The sequence below is a fragment of the Morchella importuna genome (assembly GCF_003444635.1).
Source record: "Morchella importuna strain M04M26 chromosome Unknown Morimp01GS025, whole genome shotgun sequence".
Classification (NCBI taxonomy): domain Eukaryota; kingdom Fungi; phylum Ascomycota; class Pezizomycetes; order Pezizales; family Morchellaceae; genus Morchella; species Morchella importuna.
The window spans coordinates 349,239-362,641 of NW_025763422.1; the positions used below are offsets into that span (position 1 = coordinate 349,239).

General features: G+C 47.3%; 2 protein-coding genes across 2 annotated transcripts; both read left to right on the plus strand.

Annotated features, from left to right (window-relative positions):
- Positions 1–8,785: 8,785 nt before the first annotated feature.
- LAJ45_07713 (uncharacterized protein) lies at positions 8,786–9,902 on the plus strand (the record flags this gene model as incomplete). The annotated part of the gene is made up of 3 exons (XM_046117269.1): positions 8,786–9,023; positions 9,107–9,178; positions 9,250–9,902. 3 exons carry the CDS (start codon positions 8,786–8,788, stop codon positions 9,900–9,902), a joined length of 963 nt encoding a protein of 320 aa, XP_045969565.1.
- Positions 9,903–11,284: 1,382 nt separating this feature from the next.
- LAJ45_07714 (uncharacterized protein) lies at positions 11,285–12,693 on the plus strand (the record flags this gene model as incomplete). Its single annotated transcript, XM_046117270.1, has 5 exons — positions 11,285–11,611; positions 11,691–11,969; positions 12,040–12,196; positions 12,252–12,567; positions 12,633–12,693. 5 exons carry the CDS (start codon positions 11,285–11,287, stop codon positions 12,691–12,693), a joined length of 1,140 nt encoding a protein of 379 aa, XP_045969566.1.
- Positions 12,694–13,403: the final 710 nt, after the last annotated feature.

Consider the following 13,403-nt stretch of genomic DNA (forward strand, 5'->3'; position numbering starts at 1 on the left):
ATGTGCGAAAGCCCATCTCAAAGCCTGGGGGTGGGAGGGGCGGATGCCGGTGGAATAATAGATATTTATGGGTTGGGTCCGTAGTGGCAGTAGTAGTAAGAAGTAGTGGGTGGTGGGCTCCATGGAGCTACATATATGGACAGCAGCTTATGTATACTTAGTTTATTAGCTGCCATGCCAGCTAACTAGCTAGCTCAATATCTTGATACGAAGTGGGGATGGATGGGTGAATGGATGGGAGGGATGCGAGGAGGGGGGGGGGGGGAGGTGGAAATTCTACAGAAAATTGTGTAAAGTACGTACAGGTACTTTAGGAATGATGTGCCTGATCCCCTCCCATCCTCCAGACAGCACCCCTCCCGCTCATGGGAAGATTCTTACGTTACGCCAGAGGTGGGTAGGTGTGTCATCTCTAGCTCTTTCACCCAACTATCCCTCGATCCTCCATCCATGACCAGCTATCTATCCCATCCCGTGGGAACGATTACGAGCGCCCTAGAGTGGCGTATGGGTAAAGTTTCCGGGGAAACATTAACAAATATTACCCGGTACTGCAAGGAAACAGAAGAGGAATGTCTTGAATTGAGAAGCTAGAGAACCTGCATAGCTACTTTCCTCGTACATACAATGGCAGTCTAGAATACTCTCTAATACCACCTAACCTGCATGTTCGGACATAATTAAAATCATCTGCATTATCATTTTTCTATATTTTTTTCCCGCCATATCTACATATTTGTGCACGTTCTCACTCTAGCTGCTCTACCTTAGAGTGATGGGTGGCGATCAGATCGCTTTCTTCTTCATTATCTTACTACCTCTACCGTAGGAGGCTTTTGAAGTTAACACATACCAATTGTCCCTTGCATGCGTTTTAAAGCACATGTATTTTCGGCAAATCTTCCTGTGTTAGATCTTGGCTTATTTTAGGGAGCCGAGATGTCTCTTCCCTCAACTCCATTGTGCATACATACAGTTTGAATACGCGGGGAACAAAAAAACAAAAAACAAAAAACAGCAATATGATACCTCGGCTGTGGCACTGTCGTTGTTTCTGCTACCTAAAACTCTGCATTAATGCAGGCTTTATCCTTGGATAATCTCATGAAACCATCCCATCTAATAACTGGCTCTCTAATCTAGAGTAATGGTATTGCTCTGCGTAATAGTCATCTTATGATATACCCATACACTTGAAGAGCCTGAGTTAATACCGAAAGAGCACTGGCCAACTGACCAACTGCAGGACAGAGAAAAAAGGGGAGAAAATTGGTAATAGGGGACCTTTAGCGATAAGACTTCTCCATTATCGTACCATTCTTACTACCCAGGTAGGTAAGTGAGCGTTGTCAAATTGAGGTCCACAAGAGTTCTCTGTCAGTACGCAAAATGTGGAGCTGAAAAAAATGTCACATTTTAATTGATGCCTCATTTAATTGATGCCTCAACGATTGCTCATCATCCCCAAGGAAGCTTCGCCATACCCACGCGACATCCCGGCATCGCGGGAAGCGACGACTCCTGAGCCGACCCAACTGAGAGACCACCACGTTACACGACCTAATGAACTCACTAACCACTACTAATTATTCCATAAAGGGTAAGGCGGCATCTTCTGCAGCAGTGCACTCTTGTCTCGGAAATCTTGACTCCAGGGGTGCAAAAGATCGAAACTCTAGATCTTCTCATGGGCCAAGAAATCGGGCCGAATAAGCATTATTTCTAGTGGCCAGAGAAAATACCATTGGTGCTGTCTTAGATAATCCAGCTTCGAGTTCTTTTCAGCCTTTAAATACACTTCGGGGGGTTGGTTGATGGGTAGACCATCCTAACTTTCCATGGTTCCTTCCCGGCCTAGAATAACAAGTAGTCAAATCCTGAACCTCTATCATTGTCTCTCGGTGGTTTTGTATGTGTCTTAGGTTTTTTCTCGTGGTCATGTAAGGTTCAAGTAGAGCTTGCGAATGTGTTACTGTATATGTGACCCCACCGCCTTCCGTGGAGTTAGCCATCTTCTCGCTAAGTCTAGTAACATTCCTTTTGACTCATATGCATCACCTTATTCTTTGAATGACTTACAATACGCTTGGTGATTGTTATCGTTACCTCATAACCAGAGAATGAGACAGAAAGGTATGTTCAGTTAACAAGAATTTGTTATCAACGTCGGAGTATCAAATTATCCTCTTTGAAGCGCCGCTTATGGAACTAAAGATCGTGAGTTATTTAACATCACCCATTATATATGAGTATATTTTGGGGGCATAATACATACGTACGTCTTTCAATCCTGCATGCAATTCAAGGATCTTAGTGCTTAAAGTAAGCCTGGGCTAGAGTGAGCTAGTGAGGTCTATCAAAGACAGCTTATGCCAATCATTTGTAGCTCCATAATCAACAGGCGAAAGCCATTTTAATGCCATGTTAATGCCATTAGCACGCACATACAAGTCGGATCAACAGATCTCTCCAAGGAAACTGTCATTGTGATGTCCGTCAATGCTCGAAACCGAAGTTACAAGGTAGTGCTTGTCTCTAGCACCCGCGCCAAGACTTGCCTAAAATCTTAGGTTTTATTTCAGCTCCCGAGCGAAGCCATCGTGTTTTAGATTTATGCTTGTCCTACAAACAAAGATTACGTCGACGTCGTCTCTGGTTTTGAAATAAAAATGGACGGTCGAAGCTTTTAGACTCGGAATTAGAGAATTAAAGGTGATGGCCAGTATGACATGCATTTGTTGGTATCCCAAGCCCAAATGTCTCCGAGCCTTCCTCCTATTTGGAATAATGACATGATATTTGTCTTGTAGACAATGCGCCTTAATGGGGTGTACCAAATATGGATTCCAAACGTCCATGGCACATTCACCTCACAATTGGTGGCCCCCGGACCAAGCAAACGTGCAATCCCGAGACACCTCCGTGCGTACGTCCTAGGTTTCCGGACTCCAACTACATTCAGGGACAAGTAAATCCAAGGTTACTGCAAGGGTTTCCACATAAGAGAGTCACAGTTTCAAAATTGACGATGGATGGCTGATGATGATCGTGGATATACCATGTAGTAAGCTTGTCTACCCAGGGTAACTCACTGAAACCCACTCACCTATCTCGTGATTCTAGAAGCCTGTGCGTTCGTGTGCTCAAGTTTTTATCTGTATTGAGCGATCGGTGAACGTCCCTAGTTTATGGTTTTGTCTTCCTAGATGAGTGAATCTGACGGCTTGGAAAAGGAAGGACGGATGAAAGACGGGAGGAATGGGGAAATAAGAAGGGTGGGGCTAAAAAGAATTCTAAAATGTTGCCCGCGCGTAGTACGTGCCTTGATGGATATGACAAGTGGAGATTTGGTAACAGCTGGCGGGACTACCACAGTAGGTACTATTAGCTCGTGCCATAGTATGAGAGTAAAAGTGTCGTAAAGTGAAAACCTGCGCAATCTTGACCAGACCACCGAGTGAGAATTTGTGATTATCGAAATACTTAGGATAATGGATTGATTACTGTTATTCTTTGCCTCTGATTTCCCCGCACACCTTCTTTCGCAACACAATATGTAGCACGTGTAGCACGTGTAGCACATGCTTTTGCACTGCCTGGTACCATTATCCCTACCCAACCCATAAATTCGTTTATCTATCGGAATAGATTACTTTCTGGATTTTCGTTGTCGTCCTTGAAAAGAGCCAATACAATTTGACAGTTTGTGTGTATGCAGCTCACCTTTTCGGGTTTCCCGCACACGCATAGATTAGTAAATAGTGCCGGTAAGCTCCGTAGAATATTTATGAAGAGCTCCTTTTCCAGTTTAATACTTTATCTTCCTCGCTAATATTTGGATAGTGCCATAACCGAGTTGAAATGCCAGTAGAATACCAAATAGTGTGCTGCGGACTTCTCTCCGATGGTCGTCGTTCTATCAGGCTATTATTTGATCGCTAGGTCTTCTTATTCGGCAAGAGATAACCGTAGGATAGATGCATAACGGTCAAAACTTAAACACCTCGAACACGGGCGGATAGGACAGAAAACCCCCCGCACCCATCGCAGTACTCGCCTACCAGCATAAGAACCAGAAAATACGAGTGACAAAGTCAAGGATTATTTATATGGAATGGTAACGTTCTAGAATTCCGCTATACTCCTTGACTTTGGCAACAGCATTTTCTGGTTCTTGTGCTGGTAGGTAAGTACTCCCCAACAATATGCCTAAAACCGTGAATAATGTTATTCCTTGACAGGAAAATTAGTAGAGCCGAAGCTGAATAAAAACAATAACTAGACCCGCAGTAGCGCCCCCGACGCGAGAGGCCGCTGCCTCTACACTATCATTTTGGGTCCATGATTGACTTTCTCGGCAGACCATCTACATAATATTGTTGTCCAAAAACATAAAATTATAGAGAACCAACCACTAGTACCTATATAATGATCAGTGACTATAATCTCTACGTGCCTAAAAAGGTTGCGAATCGATCGCAGTAGTACGCACACACCTACGTACCTATACCAATATCAAATCAATGTAAACTCGGCCGAGAGAGGTTCATAGTACTTTCAACCCCTCCAATGGCACCTCCCGAGAGATTATATGGCTATTCTAGTGCTGTATTATACACTGATTGACTGGCCAATCAATCGTATAATCGGGCCTGTATGGCCCACGTGGCCGGTCGCTTCCAAGTACGGATCAGTTATTCCGAAGGATTCTGGCTATATATTGACTCCCAAGTTTTTCAAAGAATAATAATACATCGCAGAGTGTTACACTTTCTTGAGGGCCTCGGGGTATTAACTTCAGAAGAGCTTTTGTCTCGTTAGTCCCATGATGCGGTCTGTAATGACAATGGTACCGGATTTGATATGTACTGATGGATATTGCATCCAGGTAGTAGAAGCCTTCCCGTAAGCAATAAAATGATTCTATTTCAATAGTATATTGCAATAAAATGAGTCTATTTCAATAGTATATTGCAATAGAAGATGATTTTCGAATAGACCGGGTTCCCTTGATTGCTATACAGTGTATGGTAAGCTTGTTGTAAAAGTATGGGAAGTGTCCTATTAGCCGAGTCAGCCCTTGTTTCTATGATATTTCTACCTCACATTGTGGATTCCTAAAGATAATCGGTTCCTAATACAAAACAGGCGTCGTGAAGCCATCTTTTGGTACTTTTTTTCGTGCTAGCAAGGTATCCCCTCTCTCTCAACGGGTAGAAGTATATCTATCGAATAGACCCCTCGGAGGGGGTGATCTATAATAAACAAACAGATCTCCCGTTCTATTTGCTAGACTCCATTCGGCAATAAAACGAGCTCTTTCGCTCACGGGAAGTCGTCTAGTATTCCATAACTATCAATTGTCAAGTCAGCAGCACTTCCACCATGCAGCACCCACCCACAAAACTAGAAATCTGAGAAAATTCGTTGAGGCACCGCGGAGATATAGGTATGCCAACCATAGGCAGACTTTGGGCGCCAAAATGCAAGTTTTGGTGTAGAATACCCCTACTGCAGCGCAACGGAATTTCTCAAATTTTGCGGTATGTAGAAGACGTTGAAGCTAGGTGTTGAGGATGTAGGGAATATTAATGTAGCAATGGAGGATGCGGGCCGTGCCGTAACCTCAGGCTTGGCACACAAAAGTCTACTCTTCATGTATGTAGACTTTGACCATGGTGGGGGTAATTATCAATGCGGGGCGCAGACTTGGAGACCTGTAAAAAAAAAAAAAAAAAAGGGCTGTACCCCTGCTGGGAATCTTTAGCGTCCAATTTCTGCTCGTGGGACGTCGACAGGCGAGATGTGTTCCCTAAGCTAGTCAAGTCCACAGGATAGCACAATCGGGCTGTACTGATGAAGATCTAGATCGATGCAGACCATTAATTTGTAGGTATATATGTAGAAGTTATGTAACTGGTACTGAATTCTTTATTGTTGGTGTCTTTTTTGCATAGTTAACGAATTAATTAACCAATTATCCCCGGCACGTAGCTTGTAGGTACGTATGGGCAACCAGGTGATGAAACCCCAATGTTGCGGCATGAAAACTCCACAAAAACCTCACCAAGATCCCCCCATTTAGAGCACCCTAATGACTACCATATTCCAGCTCTAAAGCAGCTCTGTCTCCTTCTACATATCAATATTCCTTCACCCACCACCTACTTGTATCTCGTCGGTTGCCCGCGTAAACAATATCCGTTGCCAAGAAAAGCGCATAAAGCGAGTGATTTACTATGATTGACGGCCAGCTACATGTTTCCCAGCAGAACAAGATCGAGTTTTGGGTATCACCGGGGAAGAAGCACACACACACACACAAAAAAAAAAAAAAAAAAAAGAGGACGTCTACACAGCAGGTAAAAAAGTGATTAAAAAGCCTATGATATTAATACCCCTCTCTATCTAATTCTAATTCGTTACCCCCGTAGCTAGCTAGCAATTGATCCTCTTGATGCGCACATCCCCTCGAGCTCTCAATGTCCCAAAAGCCAGAAGCGTCCCAATTAATCACTGTTCATGTGCGTGAAAAAAAAAAATTTGCACCCAAAGTAGCACCCCACTATGATACATGTCCTCGTTCATCCCACTCCGCATATCCTTTTATTGTTTCTAATGTTCACGATCCCGCGATAAGGATCATCAACAACGAAAACAACAAAAGGGGGCGGAAGTGACGACCAAGGGACTGAACCAAAACTAAATCATACCCTCTCTATCCCATAGCCAGCCCCACTGCCTTCCTTCTTCTTGTATTGACTTCTTGACGGCGTTTGTGCTTGTAAAACACCTAAAGCCGACAAGAAAGTAATACAAGAAGGAACGCAAGCAACGGTCCATGAGAGAGAGGGCACGACTATTCCCACGCACTTTCGACCACCCCACTCCGTATATCCTTTTCTTGTTCTTAGTCTTTCATGGCCGCTGTTTCAAAGGTCCGAAAAAGAAGAAGAACAATAAAAGGGGACGGAAGTGATGACCAAAAGACTCGTGAATCAAACCGTACCAGACCGCCCCAACTGCCTTCCCTCAGTTTGTTTCCGTTTCTCACCGTCTGTGCGCAAGCACGACGATAGAGGGGGGGGGGGACAAAAAGAAGGAACACACGGAACGGTCTAGTACGAGAGGGCACGATTATTCCCAACCCCCAAACCCCAAACTACTTCACATCGCGCGCCCTTTCTTGTCAGCGCCTACCAATCCTACAACTCGAGATCCCTTAAAAAAAAGGAAGGAGCTGAAAAGGCAAGGAAGGAGCTACAAGAGAAGAGCAGCAAGAGCGAATAGTAGAGGCAAGGGTGGAGAGACAGAGTGAGAAGAGAGAGGTGAGATGCTTGAGAACGGGAAGAAAGAAGAAAAAGAGGAGAAGAGAGGCTTTTATAAAGAAAAGGATTTCAGATAATTTGTGCGTAAGTACAGGTTAGTGACTGCTATTATCGGCCTTGGTTTTACGCACATCAATCCCGCGATGGGTTATTTGTTCGAAGAGACGTGTCCTTCCCACAATGTGCTCCCCTCCGGCCCAGACCACGCCCAGTCACCTACCCATGGGCAGGGCTTAAGCTTTTTCCTCAATCCGCAGCTTGGTCTCCTGCTTAACTCGACCCCCCCGTGTGTGTATTGTAGCCTGAATATCTTCCAAATAAAATAAAAAGCTCGTCATCTCTTTGTGCGTACGTTTCCCCCCGCTGTCCGGCATGCGCATCTTGAGTGAAGCCAGCACCCAAAATACAGACTATAACGAAACATCATGCTGTGATTCCTCCAACAGCTTCCCCCCAATACTCTGCCCCCCTTAATAAACATAAATATCCCAACCGTAATGAGCATAATCAATCAATAAACATTTCAATTTATTTGTTGCCCCCCCCCCCCAAAAAAAAAAAAAAAACGCATGCTCGATCATGAAGCACACGGTTGCGCCCTAACCAGCAGTCGCAAGTGTACGTCTTGGCACACGAAAAAAATTCGCTTTTAAGCGTAGGGTGGGAACGTCACTAAATAGCACTCGCAGAATCCGTCACTAAAAAGCACTCGCTCTTGGCAAAACTGAGACTCCCCATGATAATTGATATTTGAAAATCTTTACTCCACCAAGGGAGCATGACGGAGTATTTTATTAGAGGGAAGGGCACGCAGGCAAATTCCTCGCCTTCTTCTACCCCGCCCTCCCGCTGTTTTTCCTCCTATCAAAAATCAAAAAATGAGGTTTTTGGGGTTACCAAGAAGTGCTTTTTTGTAAATTTCTGTGACAGTGAACGAGCAATTCCTGCTGCTCGGCCTGCAAAAATTTTCTTGCTCCCTCTGCACGCTGTAGAGGCGTGTAGCCCTATTGTGCGGCCAAGATTTCCCACACTGGGCAGTGGGCAGTGGGCAGTGGTTCTGTAGGCCGAGAAACATTTCACCGCAATAAACCAAACCACCACATAACAATTTTCTCCCCCCAACTTCCTACCACGTAGGACGTTTCTTCTTCTCCCTTCCTCTGTCACGTACCAATCTTCCCCCTCCTTGGTCACATAGGAAATTCCCTCCTCTGCCTTCCTCCATCACTTCTCAATCTTCTCCCCTCCCCGATCACGTATAAATCTTTTTCCCCCTCGTCACATACCAATCTCCCCCTCCTCCTTCACGCACAAATCCGCTTCTTCTTTCCCTCCACTACATCACCAGGATCCGAGAAAACCCATTTTTCTCCAATCCCATCACTGCAAACCAGTGCAACTCACAAAACTTTTCACATCACAACATCCCCCTTTCAATCCACCAACTTCCATTCACGATGGGAGATCGCAGAGCCTTCAGAACCCTGATGTACCACGGGGAAGAAGCACTCCACTTGCTTCGCAACGTTCAACCCCAAAATGATATCGAACCCCAGGTGTTTGAAGAATTCCTCAAGCTCCTCCAGGAGATTAAACTTGCTGCTACTCAAGCTGCTGCAGGTTTTTGTAACGGTGATGACCTACTTGAGAACCAAGGGGGTGTTGGTGAACGCAGTCAGAAAAATGTTGATCAACGTAAGAAAAAATCACTCCAAAATCCTTGATCACCACCAAAGTGTCAATGACAGAGAACTAATCAAAGAAAAACTTGAAAATAGCTTTTCTAAGAGCCTCTGCGGCTCCACAGGAACCCTTGGTTCAAGAAGTCCCGGCTCGTAAAGTCTATGGAGGTGAGTCTATAAAAATATTAAATATTCCAACATTAATTGGCGGAAAGAAACAAAGCTAATCGATCCAAAAGCTTATGTGCAGCAACCCTTCCTGAAGGGATGGCTCGAAAATCCTAGGCCTGCCCCGGCACCTCCTGGTCTTCAGAGGGGTCCTATCATTAGATCCAATTCTCCTTCTTTGCAATTGGTGATTGATCCTACCCACTGCGGAGAGCCTGCCCCGGCGCCTCCAGGTCTTCAGAGGGATCCTATCATTAGAACCCGCTCCACTTCCATGGTGATTGATCCTCCTCGCTGGAGACAGCCGGCCCCGCAGCGCGAGATCGCTGTTGGTGAGAACGGGGCTCTGGCTGGCCTTGGTCAAAACCAGCCGAGAGTAGCCTTCGGAGTGCTCCGGGCAGAGGGACGTTTCCCGGCTGCCCTAGGCCTCCTTCCACGCTACCAACATTCGGCCGCGCCGCCTGAACTATCTTCATTTGCAGCGGGCGATAGCTTCGCGACCCGCAGTGGCGAGGGCTTTAGGCGCAGGTGGGATATCGACGAGGATCCATATTGGGAGTACGCCAATGAGGACGAGGCAGAAAGCGCCAACAGGGCTGGGGGTGCTGTTGATGCGGCCGATGACGCTGAAGAAAGCACTGGTAGTGAGGAGGAGAAGGAGGAGGGGAAGGTTGGTTGGAACACTAGGCCGCGTGTTTGCGCCGGGCCCTGCCGTTACTTTTAGTAGTTAGTCTATGGGTCCTTAATTGAAAAGAGTACCGGTACCTGCATGGGTTGGGCAGCGAAGATAGTATTTGGGTACAATGTCGGTGATGATGAAGTTGTAGAAGGTTAGGTGATGGAAGGCTCTCTGTCATGGAAGAATCGAGGTCGGATACATACATGATCCCAGGCTACGACCAGTGCTGTCATCCATGTTCACAAGCTATTAAACGAAGTCCTATAATATCTCGCTTAGTTGGCTCCGAATCTTTTCTTGTAAATATTTACTGCGGCTGTGTTCGTATCTGTGCCGTTTGAATATCTTTTTGCGCAGCACACATCATCTTGAATCTACACCTGGCGGACTACATGATTGGTCGTTGGTGTCGGTTCCCGTTTTCGTCAAGAGTGAAGAAGAAAGAAACCAGAAGAGATCGAGGCCCATCTGGAATATGATTCAAGGAAGGAGAAAATTAAAGGAGCACACGCTAATTTCATTTACTTATGCCAGGAAAGCTACATGTAGTATATAGATGTAAGGCTGTCTCGATTATAGGCATACGAATAAGTCCACGTACTCGGAGACAGAGATAACAGGATCCCATCCTTACTTCATACTCTTGAAATCTACGATCGACGTTTTATTTAAATGTTATGCGTGTTGTGATCCTTTTGATCCCTGTTTGAAACCGAGCTCTTGCGCTGTACCTGAATTCTGTTTATTATCACCAAGCACTGAATTCGCAAGCTTAAGTTCAACGCAAGACCATCGGCTCATCCTACCACAAGATGTAGCCACAACGGGACATGGTCAAAGAGCCTGTGTACTTATCGATTAGGACGTTTTAGGATACTAGAAGTTAGTTCGACTCCATCGAAGAAAAGATGAATGCAATACAGCAGTGGATGACTGACAGCATCATGTCGCGCTGCATGGGTTCTCACTCGGACGCTGATTCTAGCTGCATTTAGTGTTGGTTACCAGATCCCAAAAGAGGCCTTTGAAATCGCTACCATGTTTGGTATCACTACTATGTTTGGCATTACTACTAATATTTCAACCAGTCAGGAGCCAGGCCTCTAAGCCCGAGGACATGGATGCAGGCAGGTATCACTGGCACCTAACCACAAACAACTACGACTTGACTATCTCGGCCCCATGTGCTCACCGTGTTTCTCTGTTTCTCCTTCCCCACCATTCATATCCCGGTGCAGATCCTGCTCCATACCTCGGTAGTTGGTTGTTCAGCCGCAACCTCGGCACCTCCCACAGCTTCATCTCTACACATGATCTCTACACATGAGCTCTCCACACGAGCATCTACAAAACACCAAAAAACCTCCCATCACCACTCCCCCTCCCCCCTCCCCCCACCCCAGCTCCACCCCACAAATCAGCCCACAATGGCCGGCCCCATCCGTCACCCCATCGACCTCCGCTCCCTCGAGTCCTACCTCAACACCCACGCACCCCACATCAAGACCCCCCTCAGTGCACAGCAGTTCGGCTACGGCCAGTCAAACCCAACATACCTCCTCACCTCCACGCCCACCGGCGCCCAATACGTGCTCCGCAAGAAGCCGCCCGGCCAGCTCCTCAGCAAGACGGCACACCAGGTCGAGCGCGAGTACAAGGTGCTGAAGGCGCTCTCAACGGCGGGCGGCGATGTCCCAGCGCCAAAAGTGTACTGTCTGTGCGAGGACGCGGGGGTGCTGGGGAGTGCTTTCTACGTGTGTGGCCCACCTACCCACCTACCTGCCTATCTACAATTGACGCACGGGATGGACAGATGGCTGACATGGGGTGAAGATAATGGAGTACCTCAACGGGCGGATCTTCGATGACCCGTCGCTGCCCGGCGTAGCCACAGAGGCAAGGGCAGCAATGTGGAAGAGCGCAATCACGACACTGGCGAAGCTACACGCGGTCGACCCCGCAGCGAATGAGGGGCTGCGCAGCTTTGGGCGGCCGAATGGGTTCTATGGGAGGCAGATCAAGACGCTGTCGACCATTGAGGCGGCGCAGGCGGCGACGAGGGATGTCAAGACGGGGAAGGAGGTGGGGAAGGTGCCGAGGTTTGAGGAGATGGTTTGTCTCTTTCTCCCTGAATCGTGGTTGTTGTTTTAGGGATGGGCAGGCTGATGGTTGGGGGATATAGATGAAGTTCTTTAGCACAACGCAGCCGAAAGACCGGAGTGCTGTGATCCATGGAGATTACAAGATTGATAATCTCGTCTTCCACCCGACAGAGCCCTATGTGATCGGTATCCTCGACTGGGAGCTCTCAACAATCGGACACCCACTCAGCGACCTCGGTGCGTTCTTTCCCCGCTCTTCCTTCAATTGCCCCCACCACTAACACCGCTCTAGCAAACCTTCTCCTCCCCTGGCAGCTCCTCCTCCCCACCGCCGCAGGCGTCAGCGTCATGAACGGCGACATCCGCTGCTTCCTCCCCGACGCCACCCCCGGGCTGCCGACGCGCGAAGAGGCAATCTCCTGGTACGCGGAGGCCTCGGGATGGAAAGTCAAGCGGAGCGAGATGCTGTGGGGCGACGCATTCGGCTTCGTCAGGAACGCTATTATCATGCAGGGGATTGGGGCGCGGGTTGCGAGGGGGCAGGCGAGCAGTGCGAAGGCGGAGGGGTATGGCAGTAGGGTGCCGGCGTTTGCGGCGTGCGCTTGGAGGTGAGTTGCATATTCCAGTTTTTGGAGTGTACATGTTGTGAGTTGGGAGCTGACTTGTGGGGTAGGTGTATTGAGATGAGTGAAGAGGAGAGAGTGAAGGAGGAGAGGGCGGGGGCGAAACTGTAGTGGTTTCTTGGGGACTTGGATGGGCTTGTTTTCGGTTTTGTACTTTTTTTTTTTTTGTGGTTCTTTTTATGGTAGCGGGTTAATATGAATTACAGATGCCAGATTAATTTTGCTACCTCCCGCGTTCCGCGAGAGAGCTGGTTTGCCTGGATTATGATCATTGAGCGGAGCTGCGGTACTGCGATCATTGACCTTGATATCCCTCTTCCCGTACCGTGATGATGTTTATGGCCATAACGGGGTGCCCCAGGAAGAACAGTGCACGGACCCAGGAGTACCCTGGAGCGGTGTGCGCGTTTGGATAGTTGATGATGTTGAGGCTGGCAGTAATTTGTCGTGTTTATAAGAAAACCCTCGGGACCAATTATCGTACCCTCTACTAGCTAGGCATAAACTACAGTGACAGAAACATGGATAAAACGACTACCGCAGTCATTGGCAATGCCGTACCACTGCCGTACCACTGCCGTATACTTTGTTGAAATACGGAGACAAAACGGCACATTCTCACTGATGCGGTATCAGATTTACCCCCATTACTGATACTGTAGGCATGCGTAAACTTATCAGCTAAAAATCCCAGGCACAATTAAAGACCATATAAACCTCGTCCAGGGTGCTGCTTACATGGACGTGCTTTTATGACTAATTGGTGTAGCAGAGTTGAGGAAGCGTAGTGGGGGCGTGTGGCCGGGGGCGGGTAAGCTGCG